At 38.8% G+C, this 20,268-nt stretch overlaps 1 protein-coding gene across 1 annotated transcript; it reads left to right on the top strand.

Annotated features, from left to right (window-relative positions):
* The first annotated feature begins 737 nt into the window (after window positions 1-737).
* Window positions 738-15,245, top strand: si:ch211-195b13.1 (STKc_SGK domain-containing protein). The gene is made up of 13 exons (XM_039739753.1): window positions 738-965; window positions 2,853-2,928; window positions 4,794-4,866; window positions 5,195-5,238; window positions 5,343-5,400; window positions 6,215-6,301; window positions 6,420-6,551; window positions 7,484-7,596; window positions 7,694-7,817; window positions 7,914-8,009; window positions 9,235-9,390; window positions 9,613-9,702; window positions 12,727-15,245. Exons 1-13 carry the CDS (start codon window positions 896-898, stop codon window positions 12,892-12,894), a joined length of 1,287 nt encoding a protein of 428 aa, XP_039595687.1. The 5' UTR covers window positions 738-895; the 3' UTR covers window positions 12,895-15,245.
* Window positions 15,246-20,268: the final 5,023 nt, after the last annotated feature.

Below are 20,268 nucleotides of genomic sequence, written 5' to 3'. Positions count from 1 at the left end.
TTTCTCTAAAAATAGACTCTCAGTTCCAGTTCATTAAACATGTCTACTGTATAATAACTTCAATTACCTTTGGATCCACAAGATGATACTAAGAGAGAGCATGCAGACTACACACAGAACCAAAGTCCAAAAAATGTGAGTTGAAAATGTTACCAGCCCCACCAATTTGTAGCTACTTCAATTAATTTCACTTCATGACATAAGCAGAAATGATTGCCAGATTTTAAAAATGCATATTATAAGACTATCAAACTTATAAAATAGTAAATTTTATTAAAGGAGTTTTGTAGAAATGCTGTTTATATCTTTTTTTCAAACTTATTTGATTCGCACTGCTATTCTTTTCCTACTCATAATATCAGCAGTATTGATGTTGTGTTACAGAAGCAACATTATAAAGATGTATACATTTAAGCTTTTAAATTATTTAAGTCATTGCCGTTAAACGGCTTATAATATCATTTAGATGTAACGGATACATATTATGAAAATAAGTGCCAAGATCTGATCGGTTATGATCTCGCTCTACTCCACTCTAGACCACCCCCCAGCGCTCCCCTCCCATTTACAAGGAGATTCTACCGTAGGCCAGAAAGGGGAGCCGGAAGGAGGACGGCTTCAGCGGAGTTCCCATGCGTCACAGGCGAGTCGGAGTAGCACCTGGTTGCCTAGTAACGCTGCTGATGTCACGCCTGCAGCCAGTCCCACGCGTTCCTCATATAAAAAGCCGGCACTAGAGCGCTGAGAAGTTCCGGACTAAGAGAGCGTTTCAAGGGGTTGCATTAAGGCTCTGTGCTCAGAAACAGAGCAGTTTGCAACCGCATTGGATATAACGAACAGAAGCCTGCTTTACAATATCTCTCATCGGTTTTGGTGACCGTCGCATATTTTCTGGATGTCTGTCACAGATACTACCTGCGATTTAACCTACTCAAAAATGAGAGGACTAGTGACATTTCTAACTGGTATGTACTTTTTTGTTGTTTTACTAGTCATTCCGTTAATCTACTTTTTTACGTGATTGTTATTGGAAAACGCTACGAGGTTATTTGTCTTCTTTCATGTCCGTATATTGCACATTACTTCTCGAGCCTTGAGTTTGCTACATGAGAACATTTGCAAGAATAGTTGTATTTTTGTTACATTATCAAAATAATTAGCGACAAAAGTTTAATTTTCGACTAAATTATGCCATTGTTGACTGATAAACTGCGCTCAAAACACAGAAAGATAACTCGTTAATAGCGAAGCAACAATGCAAAAATGCCGTCAAGTGTTTTTTTTAATTCACTAATTGCCAGTTATTTATTCGGATCGATGTATGAATACTTGCTGGGGATGAAGTCCCTCGGCAAAAAACTTAACTATGGAATTTAAGGATGAATAAAGACTGGTATGCTATATTTGAAAGAGATCCGGAAACCAAACGGAATTATCTTTGCATTATTAAATAGGAAGACCAATGGACTGAGAGAAATGAATGAAATTCCGCAAGTGTGTTCCTTCTAGAAATACTAGATCTTCGGTGATGTTCCGTTGTTAAAAAAAATGCTGATCTCGAAATCGGACATCTTGTCTTTGTGTAAAAGTAATTTGCTGTAAATGACAGTATAGGAGGCGTTGCGAAATAACTTGTCTTCTGTGCTCTTGCTAAATACAACAAGCAGTTGATTCGGTTCAGAAAAACTTGCTTTTGATGCTTCTGTGGTTAGATTTCCGTCATTATAACGGGAATGCATTGCTGCTTAGATTTTACTTTCTCTTAAATTGACTTTTAATATATACAGTTAGCTTAAATTGTTTGCGTAATTATTTTTCATATTTATACGTTTATTTTTTGTCCACTCAAGCTTCATAGTCGTCCAATTATCCCTGTCAATGTGACACGCCTCAGTCTTTATTAGCTTCCCGTGCTTGGCACTAAATAAGGCATGTGAAGCCTGGGATATTCTTTTTACTTTTACCTTCAGGATTTTCTCATTTAGTTCTGACAATGATCGGCCAAGTTGTCTAGATTGCTTACAAATAAGCAACACCCATTCCTATCGCGAACTTCTCCATTAACTTTAAAGGACTGTGAACCGTGTTTCCTCAAATTTTTTTGTCAGATCTTCACTTTTGCATGTTCGTACATTTTTTTTTCCTCCATTTACTTGCCCAGGCCCGGTGATCCGCCTCTCTGCGTTTGGACCTTGCGATGATTCCCACCTTCCATACATTTCTGTGAGGAGTATTGTACCGGGACTGACTTAACTTGTGTATGATCGAGTCCCAGGAGTTGCTCGTTATTTACAATGTGTTTTGCAATGTCATATTTGTTAAAAAAAATGCCCATCACACGTATTCTAACTTAAGGTTAATTATTCATATTAGTGGTTAGGCAAATAAATGTCTTTAATTATGATCTAAGATTTGGATAACTCTAAAGTGAATCAGTGTGAGATTCTTCGAGTATGCAGTTATGGATTGGCGCACCGTCCAGAGATGGTACCTTCCTTGTGCAGAGAACTTTCTGGATAAGCCGGTCGCATACGCCACTTTAAAACATGTTAGGGATAACCTTTATTAAATTTGAAATAGTGTTCTAACCAGTTATCTCGCGAAGCAATGCAACATAGTCCCGTCTATCATGATCATGCTTATCTGATCAGACTCCTACACTGTAAATCGCATTTTCTTTAAACTGTTATGTTTTAAAACATTTTGAAGAGCTCATTATAACAAATTCCGATTCAAAGACCTCTGACGACTAGCGGTCTTTTGAAATGCAGTGCCCGGGTCTCTTTAAATTATAATGACGGTGTATGCGTTCTTACTCTGGCTTACGCAAGTGACCTTCTTTTTTGTTGCAGCCTTCATTAAGGAAAGGAAAATGGGCTTAAACGACTTCATTCAGAAGCTGGTTGCAAACCCACACATCTGTCAACAGTAAGTATCCTATTAGAGATTATGTCCTGTAAAGTCTAGTGTGACCACAAGCGGTTAACGATGGTTATTGTGTATTTAAAAGACGCTCAGTTTGAAAATAAATATGTACGAGGTTTGCGGCGTGGACCAATGAATCTCCTGCCTTTCTGCTGAAATTTAAAAAATGCCAGGATTGTATGTTTCTGTTTAAAATCTTCACGTATTTTCAAGAAAGAAGCAGTAGATGCAATGATAAAGTCTTTTCATGCGTAGAAGCATTTAGCTGCACAGGCGCAAGTGGGGACCCTAATGACTTTGTGCCTGCGCTCTGCCTGCATTGATCTTCATTGTGTGACGCAACAGCGCCACTGACAGTACAGCCACAAATAGCTCTAATCACCTGCAAAAGGCGGCCGTCCGGCATCAAATGAACGGGGATTTGCGGTGTAACTGGACATGTGATGAAAAGTGACAGAAGAGACCTCTGTCCGCCACACACACGTCACTAAGTATGTGACCTTGTGCTAATTCTCGAGACAAAAATACCTTAAAGATTCCTGCGTAGGAGGTGAAGTTGGCATCCCGACCACCTGTGAATTGTAAAGATTAGAGCCCTTTACAGTATATTTAAAGTACAATACTGTACATATATACTCTGTCACTATATTGGACTGGAGTTCTCTCGTGGGTTGTGTGGTGTTATCCCTTTTTGTGTTCTATATTAGGTTTTAATATGTGCAAAATGATTTTTGTTCTTTACATTAGTCTTCAAATACGATTTTAAAATATTGTTAATGTAATTGTTTTGCTAGTAACACAATGTATTGGTGAGTTGTATTTCCCTTGTCTAAGGCGAACTTTATTAGTTTTCATTTAAAAATTGCCACAGTATTCTATATAAACAATTATACAGAATTGCATTGTTCACCATTGGATTTCGCTTTTCATGTGTTCTGGTTACATGATCTAGAAGTGGTGTAGACTTAAGAAAAATTGAGGAATTTGTACGTTTCTTTTAATGCCATCTAGTGGTAAATGGCAAGTAGTGGGGAGAGAGAAAAACGGTTGTGTAATAAAGACCAAGTACGCTTTTGAAAATGCATTCATATCTATCCATCCCGTAATTTTTCGGGACACGCTGAATTTATGAATCCATGCTATGGCTCCAAGCTATTAATTACGTTTTTACATACATTTCTAAATTAATCCGTGGTAATATTATTTGTGAAGGTGTTGAATTTGCTAGTAAAGAGACGTATACATTCTAAAACCTGTCTGTTCTAATTCAGGGTCTCTGGAGCCTATCTAGACTGCACTAGGTAAAAGGTGCCAGGTTATCACGATAGTGGAAAAAAAGAACAGGAGGTTCCTTAAACCGATGAAACATAAATATCTCCACAATGTGCTAAGAGCAGCAACATTTAAAAAAGTTGACTATTACAGGTCTTTCAGATTTTGATTCAAATGCTGCGGACTTGGCAGAGATTGTTCTGCCTTGTGCCAGATGCTTGGTGGGATTGGCTCCAGCTTCTCCACAACCCTGCTGGATAAGCAAGCTTAGAAGGATAGATTTTTTTTTTTGGTTTGCCTTACTATTAATATTCAAAATTCTGACCTTGACCCTGCAATGGACTGGTGCCTTGTCCAGGATTTATTCCTGCCTTCCGCCCTGTTTTAGTGGGGACAGGCTCCAGCATACCCTGCGATCTTGGTGTGCATTTAGCAGGTTAGAAAAATGACATGGCATCTATGGTCTAACATAGCTGTATGTTACTAAACTTAAAGTATGTAAATGTAGAAAATTATAAGTCTTATTGGCATCATGAAGGATTTAATTTCCCATTGATAGTAACACTTTGTCTCTCTCTCTCTCTCTCTATTAACAGTTCGGACGTCCAGGTATTTATAAAAACAGATGAAAACCAAAATGAAGACGAGGAATCCTGCATTCCACGATCTGTAAGTGTATTTTCTATTTGTAGTATTAACATCAGCAAGAGTCCCTGTTTAATTGCAACAGCTGAATATTACATTTATTTCTATAAGATAAGACCGTGCCTTAAATTATTAGTGATGTGGACTCGATTCATGTTGGGGGGCTGTGCAGTTAAGAGGATAATCACTGAAAGAGAAGAAATTCACATTAATGTAGTGAAGTTTATTGACTATTCTCTTTCAGATCCTTTTAAAACCATCAATTATTCAGTTTAGTACCAGGACAGTTTGTCTGTAGAATTATTATTTAAAATATTTTAAGAATAACCGTCATTAACTTCATCTCTTTCAGCTTTGTCTGGGTTCAACAAGAGGTTCTCTAGCTGAAGAAACGCAGTAAGTATTTGAAAGTTATTGTGTTGAGTTTACATTTGCTACTTATTGACCATTATCAGCGAACTATAAAGTTAACTATGGTCATGTTTTCCACTTTTTTGCAGAGTGAAACCATCTGACTTCGACTACCTTAAAATAATTGGCAAGGGCAGCTTTGGAAAGGTTAGTAGTGTCTATATAGTTAATCGTTTATGGAACAATAAGTGTTTTTTGCTTGCTGATGGAGCAGAAATGCGTGTCCATTTTTCTTTTCAGTCCCACCTGTTTCAGGTACTTGTGCTTCATGCTGACATAGCGCAATCTTGAAATGGTAGTTGAGAGCGAGCAGCTGGCTGTCTGTGCTCAAACAAATGTGACTTACAAATGGAAAAGGGGGATGAAGGATGCCCACCCCTCCCACCCTGCTCAATTGTACAGCAGCAATACCGCAGTTGCTCTACCTTAGTGTTTCCAAAGTAGGAGACCATCACAGCAAACCTAGTGCTGGCACATTTAGTGGAGTACTCCTTACTTTACACTGCAGCATAGTGTGTGTAATAACGGTTTTCGAGAAAACCAATTGCCTGACGCTATCCTTCAAACAGTGCATAATAAGTGACATCGCCACTTTACAACAAAAAGTTTTAGGGGGTTAAGATTAACACACTTTCCCCCTCCGCTACTCCAGGCACTTCCCAATTAGGTGATAAACAGGCTTACCAACATTAATAAATATCTCTCTCTGTATGAGCCTGGCTTGCATTTCCTCTCCCCTTCTCCATAGTACCTTGGTGGTCCTGCAGCTCACATCAAGTTGTGCTTTGTGCAGGTGCAAAGATGGTTCCAAACTTGGTCAGCAACTTCTCATTGAAGCACAAATCCATTTTCTGCCTTGGCTTATTTCCATTCATTTTAACCCAGTATTGCCCACAGAAATGTTTGCAGTGTTGCTGGGTCTCATCAGAAGTGCTACAAGCTTTTTATTTTATTCTTTCAGGTTCTTCTGGCTAAACATAAAGAGACGTCTAAGTACTATGCAGTGAAGGTGCTACAAAAGAAAATCATACTGAAAAAAAAGAGGTACGTTTCCAGCATGAAAGAGGCTGAATGTGTACAGAGACACCATCACAAAGTCCTCTACTAAATTGTAATCTCTTATTTTCAGTATTTCAATGTAATTTTTTTTTTCCCCGTTACCACAGCAAAAACACATTATGGCAGAGCGCAGTGTCTTACTGAAAAACCTAAAGCACCCTTTCTTAGTTGGACTTCACTACTCATTCCAGACAGCAGAGAAGCTTTACTTTGTCCTGGATTATGTCAATGGAGGAGAGGTAAGTACAGAAAGAGCATCTTCTTGACACTGAGAAAATTGCTCAATTGTCCAGCTCTTAGCTTTATAGAAATGACTTTAAAGTATAGTCCTACTTGTAAGTCAGCTGGGGATATTCTTGTTAAAAATGAAGTAGGGTGCAGGGACAGGATTTGAATAAGCAGGTCTGATAAATGAATACAGAATGGTCCAGATCTAATTTTGCAGATCCAGATCGTCTGGATGACTTTGAGTTATGCGGGGACGATTCTTCTAGTTCAGCACAAAGACGATTCTTCATGTCGTCAGTTCGCACACTTGTTGACGGTCCAGGATTTTTCGAGTGATTTTCTATGTAATAAACTTAAATTATAGCGTAAAGAAAATTGCATAATTAGATCTGGACCACCCTATACATTGTCTTGGACTGTCCGTCCTACTGTGAGTCTACTGTGCTGTAGCATTGCACCAGTTTAGCAACAATATTTATCCCCAAGTTATTGCAGCATACATGTATTTGAAATGTGGTGATACAAGTGGGATGTGGGTGCATGCAGACGCCATACTAGCAATGGACAAGGAGTAATAGAATCTAAGGTGTTGGAGTCATGAAACATTGGGACGAATCAATTTCACATTCTAATGTAGTGCATTTTATTTGTACAGTGGTACTGAATGAGCCAATGCCTCACTAAGCACTGGCTAAAAATTCAAAGTTAATTTTAAAATATAAGCAGTTCATATAGATAAATTATTCAGTGAGGGAAAAGTAATAACTGAGTACTAAGATTCCATATTCTGCAGTCTGAATATCAAATACAGCTTGATATAAGTTTGAGAAGCTCTGGAAAAAGAGCTACAGGAATTTTAGGTTATTAACTCAACCCACTAAATATTGCTAACTTCTCAATTTAAGTCCAGCTTTGTGATGCTCCTGTACACTTCTTTCAACAGCTGTTTTACCATCTTCAGCGAGAGAGGGTCTTCCTGGAGCCTCGGGCCCGCTTCTATGCAGCAGAGATTGCTAGCGCATTAGGTTATCTTCACTCCTTACACATAGTGTACCGGTATGTATTAAGAGTATGAAGAATAGGCAAAGGGGACACTTGCAATACCAAAATAATTATTGTTGTACTGAATATTCTTTGTGGTTTATTTATTTAGAGACCTGAAGCCTGAAAACATCCTGCTTGACTCAAGAGGCCACATTGTGCTAACAGACTTTGGACTGTGCAAAGAAGGTGTTGACCCAAATGGTACCACCTCCACTTTCTGTGGGACCCCTGAGGTAAGACACTTTAGTATAACAGGTCATGAAGAAAATTTTGGTGCCTAGTGTCTTTAATGTTCTCTGACAGCAACTGTGCATTTGGTTTCTTTCCAGTACTTGGCTCCTGAAGTTCTCCAGAAGCAGGCTTATGACCGTACAGTCGACTGGTGGTGTCTGGGCTCTGTGCTTTATGAGATGCTGTATGGACTGGTGAGTACCTGTTCTTTCCATTCCTCACCACCCTCCTTTTTTCTTTCTCCCCCACAATTAAATTGTCTAGTACAGGGGTTATAACATTGTTCTAGTTGTATACTGTAGCTGCCGGTCTTGTGCAACTTTACAAAATCCTGCCTAAACTGTTTATTAGTGCGCTATTTTTATTGTTCTTGTATTATCCAATTCAAAATGCACCTTAGTGTGTGAGTAACTCTTCTAAGAAATAAGGCCATATTTGTTTGGTTAGCTTTTAACATTCAAGGGTTGCTAAACTCTGTTCCTCAGTTCTAATTTCATTAAGCATCATCTTTTTGAGTAAATAAAAAAAATCTCACAGTGTGAGGGTACTACTTGGCATTTTCAGTTAAAGTTGCTTGTGTCTCTTCACTCCAAAAGTGGTACACTTAAGACAATTTTTACATGGAAATGGGTGTCATTTCCCATACCTAGGAGTCTTTATACTGTGTTCTACTTCTTCCTTAATCTGGCTTCTTTATAGTACTATTAATGGAGTGCAACTGGGAAGTTTTGGGGTACATGGCAGAGGATGAGTTACAGGCTGCCCAGCTTTTAGCCCTCCAAAAAACTTTTTCCCCACCATTGAAAATAATAATTTTATTTTGACTTTGCAGTATATTTTGCATACATCACTCCTTGTTCTTGATAACATCTATAAGATGGAATCCTGAGTCAGTGTGTCACTGTTCAGATCTCTCAGTAACCACTCCAACAGAGAATGCCACACCCTTAAGCTGAGAACTGTAGAATATTTTATAGACTCTATATTTGTGCAAAGTATGGGCACTTTATTCCTCCTTTTTACAAAAAGCTTTGCCCAGTATTTTGGGGATGCTTGCATATTACCAGTGGAACCAAAATCCTTATGGTTTTGGAGTGACATTATATTCAAAGGGGGGGCAACAAATGCAGGGTAAAATCAATATTTGATCCAACATTGTCAGGCAGGAAGTGGGATGGGGGACCCATGAAGATTGGTGAAAATGTGCCAGTACTACTTATTGAAAGTGGATGAGGTTGAGTACTGCATACTAGTGAATACAAGCCCACTTCAAGCCCTGATTATTACAAAACAGAAGTCCCTCCAAACATCTAGTAATTATTATATATATATATATATATATATATTTTGTGGTGTTGTTGTAAAGGTCTTCAAGAAGCTGATTATTTACATGTATTTCTCCCTGTGCTTTGTTCTCAGCCTCCATTCTACAGTCGAAACACAGCAGAGATGTACAACAATATTCTTCACAAACCACTTGTGTTAAAGCCCAATGTTTCCAATGCTGGACGCTCTCTACTAGAGGGACTGCTGCAGAAAGATCGCAAACTACGACTTGGGGCCAAGGATGATTTTGTAAGTGTCAGAGACTGATTTGTATATGTGAGCATAATAACAAAACATGCAATTTTGATATTGGTACTGTATGATAAGTTAGTGATGCATTTGAATGAAGTTTTGTTTGTACTTTTATGAAATATGTAGTTTCTGCTCTAATAGTTAAAAAGGGAAAGCATTCTTTAAAATAGAAAACATCCCATAATCATCATTAACTGATTTTTTTTTTTAACTTTGCAGCAAGAACTCAAATTTCATGCCTTCTTTTCTCCCATCCACTGGGATGACCTCATGGCAAAAAAAATCACTCCTCCTTTTGTTCCAGCTGTGGTAAGTCTTCTGTTTTGTCTAAGGATTAAATTATAAATATTGAGAAACTCAACATGAAAGCATCTAGCAAAATTCACACACTGACTGGTCTAGGATTCATACCCTGTCGGTGACACTATATTGACCTGTTATGGTGGTGTGAGATAGATAGATACTTTATTAATCCCCAAGGGGAAATTCACATAATCCAGCAGCAGTATACTGATACAAAAAGCAATATTAAATTAAATAGTAATAAAAATGCATGTAAAAACGGACAATAACTTTGAGTAATGTTAGCGTTTACCCCCCCGGGTGGAATATAAGAGTTGCATAGTGTGGGGGAGGAACGATCTCCTTAGTCTGTCAGTGGAGCAGGATGGTGACAGCAGTCTGTCGCTGAAGCTGCTCCTCTGCCTGGAGATGATCCTGTTCAGTGGATGCAGTGGATTCTCCATGATTGACAGGAGCCTGCTCAGCACCCGTCGCTCTGCCACGGATGTTAAACTGTCCAGCCAATTTTGTCCAGGTGTGAGGCGTCCTTCTTCTTTATGCTGCCTCCCCAGCACACCACCGCGTTGAAGAGGGCACTCGCCACAACCGTCTGGTAGAACAACTGCAGCATCTTATTGCAGATGTTAAAGGACGCCAACCTTCTAAGGAAGTATAGTCGGCTCTGACCTTTCTTGCACAGAGCATCAGTATTGAGTGTGCTCTGCAATGGATTCAGTGTTGCTGGGATAAGTTTAATCTCCCCATAACCTTAAACCTAAATAAGTATATTGAGAAGATTGATGTACATATATTGAAGACATTTAATAACAATTTATATTTTCTTCACTCCAACAAGAATATTTTTAAGAGGAGAATCACTAAAGCTAATTTCCCTAACATGAATAGCATTGTCAGTCGGATAAGGCATTCAACATTTAAAACACAATGTTCTTTCCCTTCCAGTGACTTTCCTGTGGCCTTCACAGTTCCGCCTTCATTCTAGAAGTATGTGAAAATGACAGTGATGGACCTCTAGGTTGCTTCAGGGTAGTGTTCAACATAGAATGTGAGGCACTGTGGTGTAGTAGTTAAGGCCTTGGAATTCAAACTAAGGTTGTGGGTTCAAATCCCACTACTGACACTGTAGGACCATAAGCAAGTCACTTGACCTGCCTGTGCTCCAATTAGAAACCCAAAAGAAATGGAACCAATTGTATCATAAATGTAGTAAGTTGCCTTGGATAAAGACATCAGCCAAATAAGAAAATGTAAGAATGTACTAGTGTACTCTTATTTTATACCCATCTTGGACTGCTTAGACTAGCTTTTTTCCCTACTCTGTATCCCTTGACAATGCCATGTTTTATTTTTATATACTTTATTAATCCCAGAGGGGAAATTGTCTTTTCACATGACCTTTTGGAGGTTGGAGCTCAGGGTCAGCCATTTTATAGCACCCCTGAAATTTAAAGTGTCTTTAGTGGCTCAGTGGCCAAAAAGCTCATTTCCAGTCTGGTCACCACCACTTGTACGGATTGTATGTTTTCTGTAGGTACTCTAGTTTCCTCCCACAACACAAAGTAACATGTTGGGCTAATTTAGGGCCCAAAATAGACTGAAACTCTGACTTTGGCCATCATAGGTAGTATTTAAATAACTACTTCACCCAAAACTAAGATTATTTTATATGTTCCTTCCCCAGTGTAGGTTGTAGTGATCAGTGAGACTTTTAATTTCATGTTCTCATACTGAACAGAGAGAGTTTCTGATAGAATAAGCATCTAAGGTGGTTATTGTTGGATAACAGCAAACCATATCATAGTCCATTAAAAGAATCTTAAATAACTCGTATCACACAATCCATATGTCAACTCCTCTAGTCATATGCTTATACAGTATCTTTACAAAAATATTGTCAAAAAATCCACTTCTAGGAAATGCTCATATGAATGAAAATGTAAGGCACTATGATTTGCCCAAGCATTTGAACTGAAGACCTACCTCACTGGTCAGTCCATTAAGTGTATTTGTTGGCTTCACGTGATATCATCAATAAGTGTGCACTGAGATTAAACATTTTATTAAAAAAAAAAAAAGTGAGTGAAGCATTATCAAGAAGAGAATATACAATACCTCAGACTTGTGCATATTCAAGATGCTGAAACAAGCAGAAGGTCAATTCATTTGTACAGTTTTATAGACTACCACTAAATAATCCTGAGGTACTCCATTTGTGGATATGAATATAAATGTAATGAAGGGTTGTGGGCCCTCATTCAAATGCTCGGTCGTGTATAAGTATGTTCCATTTTCATTCACGAGAGTGTTTCCCGGAAGTAGTTTATTTAGTAAATACATGTGTTTGCGACACGGTGAGCATACAAATGGATGACTTGACGTGAATTATGCAATACAAGTAACAGGAGTTTTTTTTTTCTTGGTCATTTTGATATTGTTTGCTGATGGAATAGATGCCTATTCCATTAGAAACTTTATCTGCGTTCTGCACAAAATCATGAGATTAAATTTTTTTTCTGGTTCATCACTACAAGCTACAGGGGGAAACTAACGTGTGTTTAAAATCTTTTTTTTTTTTTTGGTTTATTTCTTTAATAAGTATTATCCTGTTAAGTTGTCTTCTGGTTAAATACTGATGCATGCACTCCAGACCCCAAGTAGACATTAAGGGGAAGTGCATTCAAGACAGAACCAGAAAGCAAAGAAAGGGTTATTGAAATGTGCAACAAGACTACTGAGTTGTGTAGAAGAAGTGGAAGCCAAGACCACTTCTAAAGTATGTGGATTAGATTTTGGAATGACCATGAAGTGGGTTTTCTCTCAGTTACAACATTTCTTATGATTTCTCTTATTTTTGCCCCAGCATATCAGAGTTGAGTTCAAACAATTAATTGGTCGTTTTGAAAAATCTCCTTTGCTGTGCTTAGTCTGGTAGAATACAAAGCAAATAAGTTGGTGCTGATGGAGAAAGTATACATTGAATCTTTTTTTTATTTTTAAAATAATCCTGAATTTGTCCATTTATTGTTGCAGATGGGACCCACTGACCTGAGACATTTTGACCCCGAGTTCACCCAGCAACCAGTGCCCAGCTCCTTGGGTAACTCTGACAACATGTTGGCATCTAACAGTGTCCGGGAAGCAGCTGAAGCCTTTCCAGGGTTCTCCTACATGCCACCAGCTGATGACACTTTCTTGTAGACTTCTAGCTTCTTTAGCACTTTGCCTTCCACACCTCCACAGTTTCAAGGTACCCAGAAGCACTGTGAGGAAGAACCTGTGAAATGGAGAAAACTTGAAGACTCTGGCGTTCAGTAGTTTGCACATGCGCACTAAAACGCAAATATAAGTGGATCAAAAGATGTCAGATTTCAGATATCTGGCACCAGAGAAGTTGATGAGAAAGGAAAAGTGAAGACGCCAAGGCTAACCAACTTTGTAGGTTTCATCCAAATTCCACCCTATTAAGAATTATTTATTTACACCATTTATTTTTTTCCAATGGTGCTCTTAACTTAAGACCTCAACTAATGGATACCTGTACCACAAACATGTTTTAGGTTAATTCTGCCAAATTTGACCTCCCCACCCCCATTTTGATTTTTGGGGTTGTGTATTTGGACAGTGTCGGTTCAATTTTCTGAGGTGCCTCAATAAGGTTTATTTGCACGAGGGGGCGAGGGGGGCACATAGTTAGGTTGCATAAAAGAAACTTTTTGAAGGTCTGAGGCCTTTTTAAGTGGAACTTGTGCCGATTGAATTAAAATGACACACAATATACTGTGACCTTAGCATACTGTTATGCAGTGGTCCTCCTGGTGCATTGGAGAAAGTGAATTTCTGAAATGATACCTCTAAAGAATATAAAATCTGAAATACTTCTTATGCTGTCAAAGTCCTCCTCTTTGAAAACAGAGGAAGTGAGTGCTTCTATCTATTTTCATGAGTGATAGTTTTAGAATTTAAATTTTTGGGGAGAAAAAACCAAGAACTTGCCCAGCTTGGTCTTGATTTTGTCCCAAACTCCTAGGGCTAAAATTCCATTCACTTGAAACTGCAGCACCAGTAGGTCACTAGCATCTAAATGAAATCCGAGTTTCTTTTTGACCATTGGGAACAAGCATTTAACAACTTGTAGGGGAACAATGCTTTTTGCAGGTCCTTTAAAGCACATTTTTAATGGGTTGGCACATCTTTAAAAAGGGTGCACACTTGTCACCATACTTTTTCTATTAACCCTTAGACTTTGGAAATAGTCATTGACCACGTTATATATTAGCATTATAAACACTGTTGGCTGCTATGGACCAAATCTGTCACTTGTTAGCAAATATCACTGCACCAGCATTAAGGGCAAAATTTTAAATTTTCACATCTGTAAATATGTAAACCATCACTGTTTTGCACTTTTAAGGTATCTTGTAAATAGCGTTTAACATAGACACAAGACTCAGATGGGTATCCTCTTTTGTAAAACATGCATGTGGAGCCATGTGAGAAAAAGATGATCCTGCTGACTTATTTTCTTACTTTGTATAACTTATTTAGTGCTTCTATGTGTCTTTTCTTTGGTCTCCTTCACTGTTGGATTTAGTCCTCCCCACCCCTACCCGCACTGCCTTAAAGTTTGCTTTGAATGGGGTTTCTTGTGCTGGTGGCTATATGGATAGAACATTGTGTGGGTGGTTTTGCTTTGTTTCAGTTTACAGAGTAGACAAAAAACAGATTGTAAAGAACTTGGCTTTGAAAACTATGGACCAGTAATTATTCAATTTAACTTTTGCAGTCAAAGAAACCTCTCCCAATATAAAAACAAAAAAAAGGCAAAACAAATATTGCGTTTCCTACCGTACTTTGCCTCCAAATAAATCTTTATGAAACACTTCGATTGATCTGTCACTTTCTTGGACACAAGCTAACAGTTTGTATAGTAATTTATTAAAGGTGTTTTTGAGGTTCACTTAAAGATCTTTGCAAAGTATTAAATATAAGCAGTCTGTGTGTTTGTGGTGTGCATTTTAGTTTATGGCCACCAAGTACAACCCACAAAGCAAACAGCAGTCCTTATATTGGGTGGGTGGTGGGGGTGCATATCTAATGCTGCTGGGAAAACCTGGAAGATAGAAAATCTACTTCAGTTATTGAAGCATGCTTAATTGTAAAAATGTTGCACAAAAGGTGGTGTAGCTCTGATTTTTTTCCCCCTCTTGGATGCATGCAGATGGAGTGAGGGGTTCACTGTGTGGCCTGGCTGAAGGATGAGATGTAGGTCTCTTAAAACTTTCCACGAGAGTACCAATGACCTGTATCAGTTGTCCAATTTGAATACTTCCACTATTAAAGTTTGGGATGTGTTGCCATTTCTTCCATATTTGGAAGTTTTTGGTTTTTTTAAGTTCTCAATGTATTTATTCACATATGCTCAAATCATATGTGCTGCTGAGTGCTTTTTTTAAAAAAAAAAGTGGTTAGAGGAAATGCCACTAGCAAAAAGGTTGTATATGTTGCATTGAATGTAATAAATTAAGCAATAAATTTGTAGTCTTCTGTCATGTGCTTTTTTTTTTTATCTGTATAAACAAAAAATGTAAAGGACTGTAACAGTATATGGTTGCAGAAGGTAAATGTTGGTTAAGGTTAATTAAAGCTGAAAAAGTTGAACACTGACTGACACTTCTAATATGGAGACTAAGCAGGTTCAACTTTATTTTTCAGAGCAAGATTAACTTTTGTTAATTTACAGTTCCTTCAGAAAGTATTGACTCCTTCAATCAATCAATCAACATTTATTTATATAGCACATATTCATACAAAAAAATGTAGCTCAAAGTGCTTTACAAAATGAATAGAGAAATAGAAGACACAATAAAAGATAAACATAAGTCAACATTAATTAACATAGAATAAGTAAGGTCTGATGGCCAGGGTGGACAGAAAAAACAAAAAAAAACTCCAAAGGCTGGAGAAAAAAATAAAATCTGTAGGGGTTCCAGACCACGAGACCGCCCAGTCCCCTCTGGGCAATCTACCTAACATAAGTCAAACAGTCCTCTTTGTATTTAGGATTTTCATGGAAGGGCCTGATGATGATGATGGTCACGTAGACTTCTGGCTTTCAGTCCATCAATGTTGGTGCATCATGATGCTTTGAGTAGGTGGTGGTGGCGCAGGCCGCCACCACAAAGAAACCGGAAAAAGAAACAGAAGAGAGAGTAGGGGTCAGTACGGATTTTAGAGCCACTATGAATAGTTATTGTGATGAATTGAACATACAGAGTATCAGGATTAAGTTAAAGTGAAGTTATAAAAAGGCCATGTTAAAGTAATGTGTTTTCAGCAGTGTTTTAAAGTGCTCTACTGTATTTGCCTGGCGAATTGGCAGGCTATTCCAGATTTTGGGTGCATAACAGCAGAAGGCCGCCTCACCACTTCTTTTAAGTTTAGCTTTTGGAATTATAAGGAGACACTCATTTGAAGATCTAAGGTTACGATTTGGAATATAACGCGTCAGGCATTCCGATATATAAGATGGAGCGAGATTATTTACGGCTTTATAAACCATAAGCAGAATTTTAAAGTCAATCCTGAATGACACAGGCAACCAGTGTAGTCACTTTTTACTCATATGGTTATGCTGCAGCCATGTGCCAAAGTCATTTAAATTAATTTTTTCCCTCATCAAACAACACCCTGTACCCCAGACTGATAAAACCAAAACTGGATTTTAGGTTTTTTGTCAAATTTATTAGCAACAAAAAACTTGAAATGCCCCATTGACACAAAAATGTAGAGCATTTGCTCAGTATTTTCTTGAAGCCCCTTTGGCACAGATGACAGCCTGGAGTCTTCTTGGGTCTAACGCATTGTCGGGCAACCGGTGCGCCGCGGAATTTTTGTAAAATATTTAAAATTGCTAGTGTTTTTGAACTTTTGGTTGATTAAAAAGATAATATTTTTAAAAAAATTATGTTGGAAAAACAGATAACGGAACACTTACGGATATGAAGTCTAAGAAACGCGGGAGATTTCAAATGATCGACAAGGAAATGCGCGTCTGTCTTTCAAAAATTGATCCTCGCATCAATCTCATATGTGCTGAAAAACAATCTCAACGTTCACATTAATTAAATTTAAGATTTATCCTTTGATTCCTTTATCAATAAAATGCCTTTCAAACTTGTAAAATTAACTGTTTTTATTGGCGATTGTCCATAGATTGTGTCGTCACGACTTTATTTATGGGCAGTCCCTCCGGTTCGCCGCGAAAGAAAAATTTTGGACTTAGGGCGCCGCAACTCGAAAAAGATTGCCTTTCACTGGTCTAACGTGATGTTTTGCATACCTGGATTTGAGGATTTTTTGCTATTCATCTCTGCAGATCCACTCAAACTATGTCAGGTTGAATGAAGACTCTGAGTGGAAAACTATTTTCAGGTCTCCACAGAGGTGTTCCAAGTCTGGACTTTGGCTGAACCATTCAAGGATATTCTAAGAGTTGTCCCTAAGCCAATCCTATGCTATCTTTGCCTTGTGCTTTGGGTCATCGTCTTGTTGGAAGGTTAACCTTTCGTTAAACTCTGTGGAAGAGCTCGCTCTGGAGCAGGTTTTCATTTAAAATACATCTGCACTTTGCTCCATTCACCTTTCCCTGAACACTGACGAGTCTCCCAGTCCTTGGCACTGAAAAAAAAACCCACAGCATGATTCTGCCACCACCATGCTTTGCTGTTGGAATGCTATTTCACAGGTGATACACAATGCCTGGTTTCATCCAAACGTGACACTTGGAAATGAAGCCAAACAGTTCAATCTTGGTTTCATCAGACCAGGGAATCTTATTTCTCATAGTTTGAGAGTCATTTGCAAACTCCACGTGGTTTTTCATGTGTCTTCTGGACATTCTGCCATAAAGCCCAGATTAGTGGAATGTTATAGTTGGAGGTTGTTCTTCTGCAAGGTTTTCTTATCTCCACACAGGTCCTCTGGAGCTCAGTTGACAAATAGTATCAAAGGCCGCACTCAGATCAAGGAGGATGAGAATAGTGATTAGGCCGGAGTCAGCAGCCATAAGAAGGTCATTTGTGATTTTAATAAGTGCTGTTTCCGTACTATGAAGGGGGCGAAAACCAGACTGGAACTTTTCATACAGATTATTATGAGATAAGTGGGCATGAAGTTGGATAGCTACTATTTTTCAAGAATTTTGGAGATAAAGGGCAAGTTAGAGATAGGGCGAAAATTATTGAAGTTAGTAGGATCAGCACCAGGTTTTTTCAATATTGGGGTTATAGCAGCAGTTTTGATAGGTAAGGGAATAATACCAGTAGTAAGAGAAGAGTGAATGATGGCAGAAATGAGAGGGACTAAAGAGGGGAGGCAGGCTTTAACCAGAACTGTAGGCAGGGGGTCCAACTGATAAGTAGATAACTTAGATTTGCAGATGAGATCTGAGATTTCAGAGGCAGTGGGAAGCTGGAAAGAAGAAAAAGAGTGAATAGACGAGTGCAATTCAGAAGAAATACCGAGAGGATCTAGACCAAGGTGCTGATGTATCCTCTGGATTTTCTTATTAAAAAAGGACATTAGAGAATTACAGAAAGCAGTTGAGTAAAGGTGAGATGGTAAAGAGTCTGGAGGTTGTGTGGCATTATTACGTAATGAAAACAATAACTTGGTGTTACCTGTATTACAAGTAATTAACTAAGTGTAATAGTTAGATTTGGTTTGGGCTATACAATCCTTGTAATAGAGTACAGTACTTGATTTTTATGCATCTCTTCGTGGACAGAGTCCAGATTTTTTATATAGCCTTTCAAGTTGCCTGCCCTTAGCTTTCATGAGCCGAAGTTCAGAGCCCAAAGGGATGTATCTATAATATTCATGGTTTGCCTTTATAACAAACAAGGTTTGACTACATTTTGAGTAAATTACCCAAATTCCATTTTCCCATCATGAGACTCTTCACAGTATTTTTCTTCTAGGGATTTGATTTTTCCTCTCAGACTGGAGTAACCATTTGAAATGACAGTTCATTTGACCATTATTTTTCTTCCCTAGGACACAATGATTACATTTCTTCTTTCTTCGCGATTTTTCACCTTCCCATTCATATCAGTATGTTTTCTGATTTACAATTTAGATTGCTTCATTGCAGGTGTGACAGAGTCCAGCTAAAAAGGGAAAACACTTTAAAATCTTTGAAGTGGAAGAATGCTTAAGTAATCAAGGACTGTTTACACAAAGCAGTCATCCCTGTGGCTGATCTCTTCTTCGGCCCGTTTACCCGTTTATATACACAGCGGCCCAAAAAATTTTCCATTGCCCTTTGATTTTTACCTACACTTTACCATCAGCTCATTAGTTATGACTTCTTCTGGGTCTTTTTCCACACTAGAACCCCCACCATTTCCATATAATTCTTTGCATTTATATAGCATGTTCTAACCTCCACTATCATCAATCCTTAAATATTGCATTATCCTGTGTTGTCTCTGTCTTGAGGCTGAGGACCCATTTGTGTATCCTTATATCCTTCCATTGTATATGCTACAGGACCTTACCCTTCATGTTGCTCTCTCTCGCAGCCAACATATACTGTATACTAAGTCTGCTTTTTTCGCAATGTCAGGGGTCATTGAGGCTTATATACTGTAGGTATTTTTCTGATTTTATTAGAAAGGTAAATTATTCATGTTTAGAAATTCCTGAAGTGGCACAGCAACACATCTACTGCACTTAAGACATTGAGTGAAACAAAAACCTTACAACTCCTGCTGCCCTTCAGGATTCCTTTTGAACATGCTTACAGTAGATAGGTAGCCAGTCTATAACAACAGTTACTCACTCATTTAGAATCCCAAGTTAATGTATATACATTTTGTTTAACATGAAGGACAAAACTTATATGACTACAAGAGAATGTGCAAACTCCTTTGCAGTGTAAGACAGAATTGTTAACTTCTGTGCCACTTTCAAGTTAGGGCTAAAACTCAATCAGTCAGTCTGTCATTGTCCAACCCGCTATATCCTAAAACAGGGTCACGGGGGTCTGTTGGAGCCAATCCCAGTCAACACAGGGCGCAAGGCAGGAACAAACCCTGGGCACAGCGCCAGCCCACCGCAGACAAGGGCTAAAAGTCCATCCATCCATCCTCTTCCGCTTATCCGGGGTCGGGTCGCGGGGACAGCAGCTTAAGCAGAGAGGCCCAGACTTCCCTCTCCCGGCCACTTCTTCCAGCTCTTCGGGAGAATCCCAAAGGCGTTCCCAGGCCAGCCGGGAGACATAGTCCCTCCAGCGTGTCCTGGGTCTTCCCGGGGCCTCCTCCCGGTTGGACGTGCCGAACACCTCACCAGGGAGGCGTCCAGGAGGCATCCTGATCAGATGCCCGAGCCACCTCATCTGACTCCTCTTGATGTGGAGGAGCAGCGGCTCTACTCTGAGCCCCTCCCGGATGACTGAGCTTCTCACCTTATCTTTAAGGGAAAGCCCAGACACCCTGCGGAGGAAACTCATTTCAGCCGCTTGTATTCGCGATCTCGTTCTTTCGGTCACTACCCATAGCTCATGACCATAGG

Source organism: Polypterus senegalus, chromosome 17 (assembly GCF_016835505.1).
Source record: "Polypterus senegalus isolate Bchr_013 chromosome 17, ASM1683550v1, whole genome shotgun sequence".
Lineage (NCBI taxonomy): Eukaryota > Metazoa > Chordata > Cladistia > Polypteriformes > Polypteridae > Polypterus > Polypterus senegalus.
Note: the sequence above shows the minus strand (reverse complement) of the source record. Positions and strands in the feature narration are given on the sequence as shown.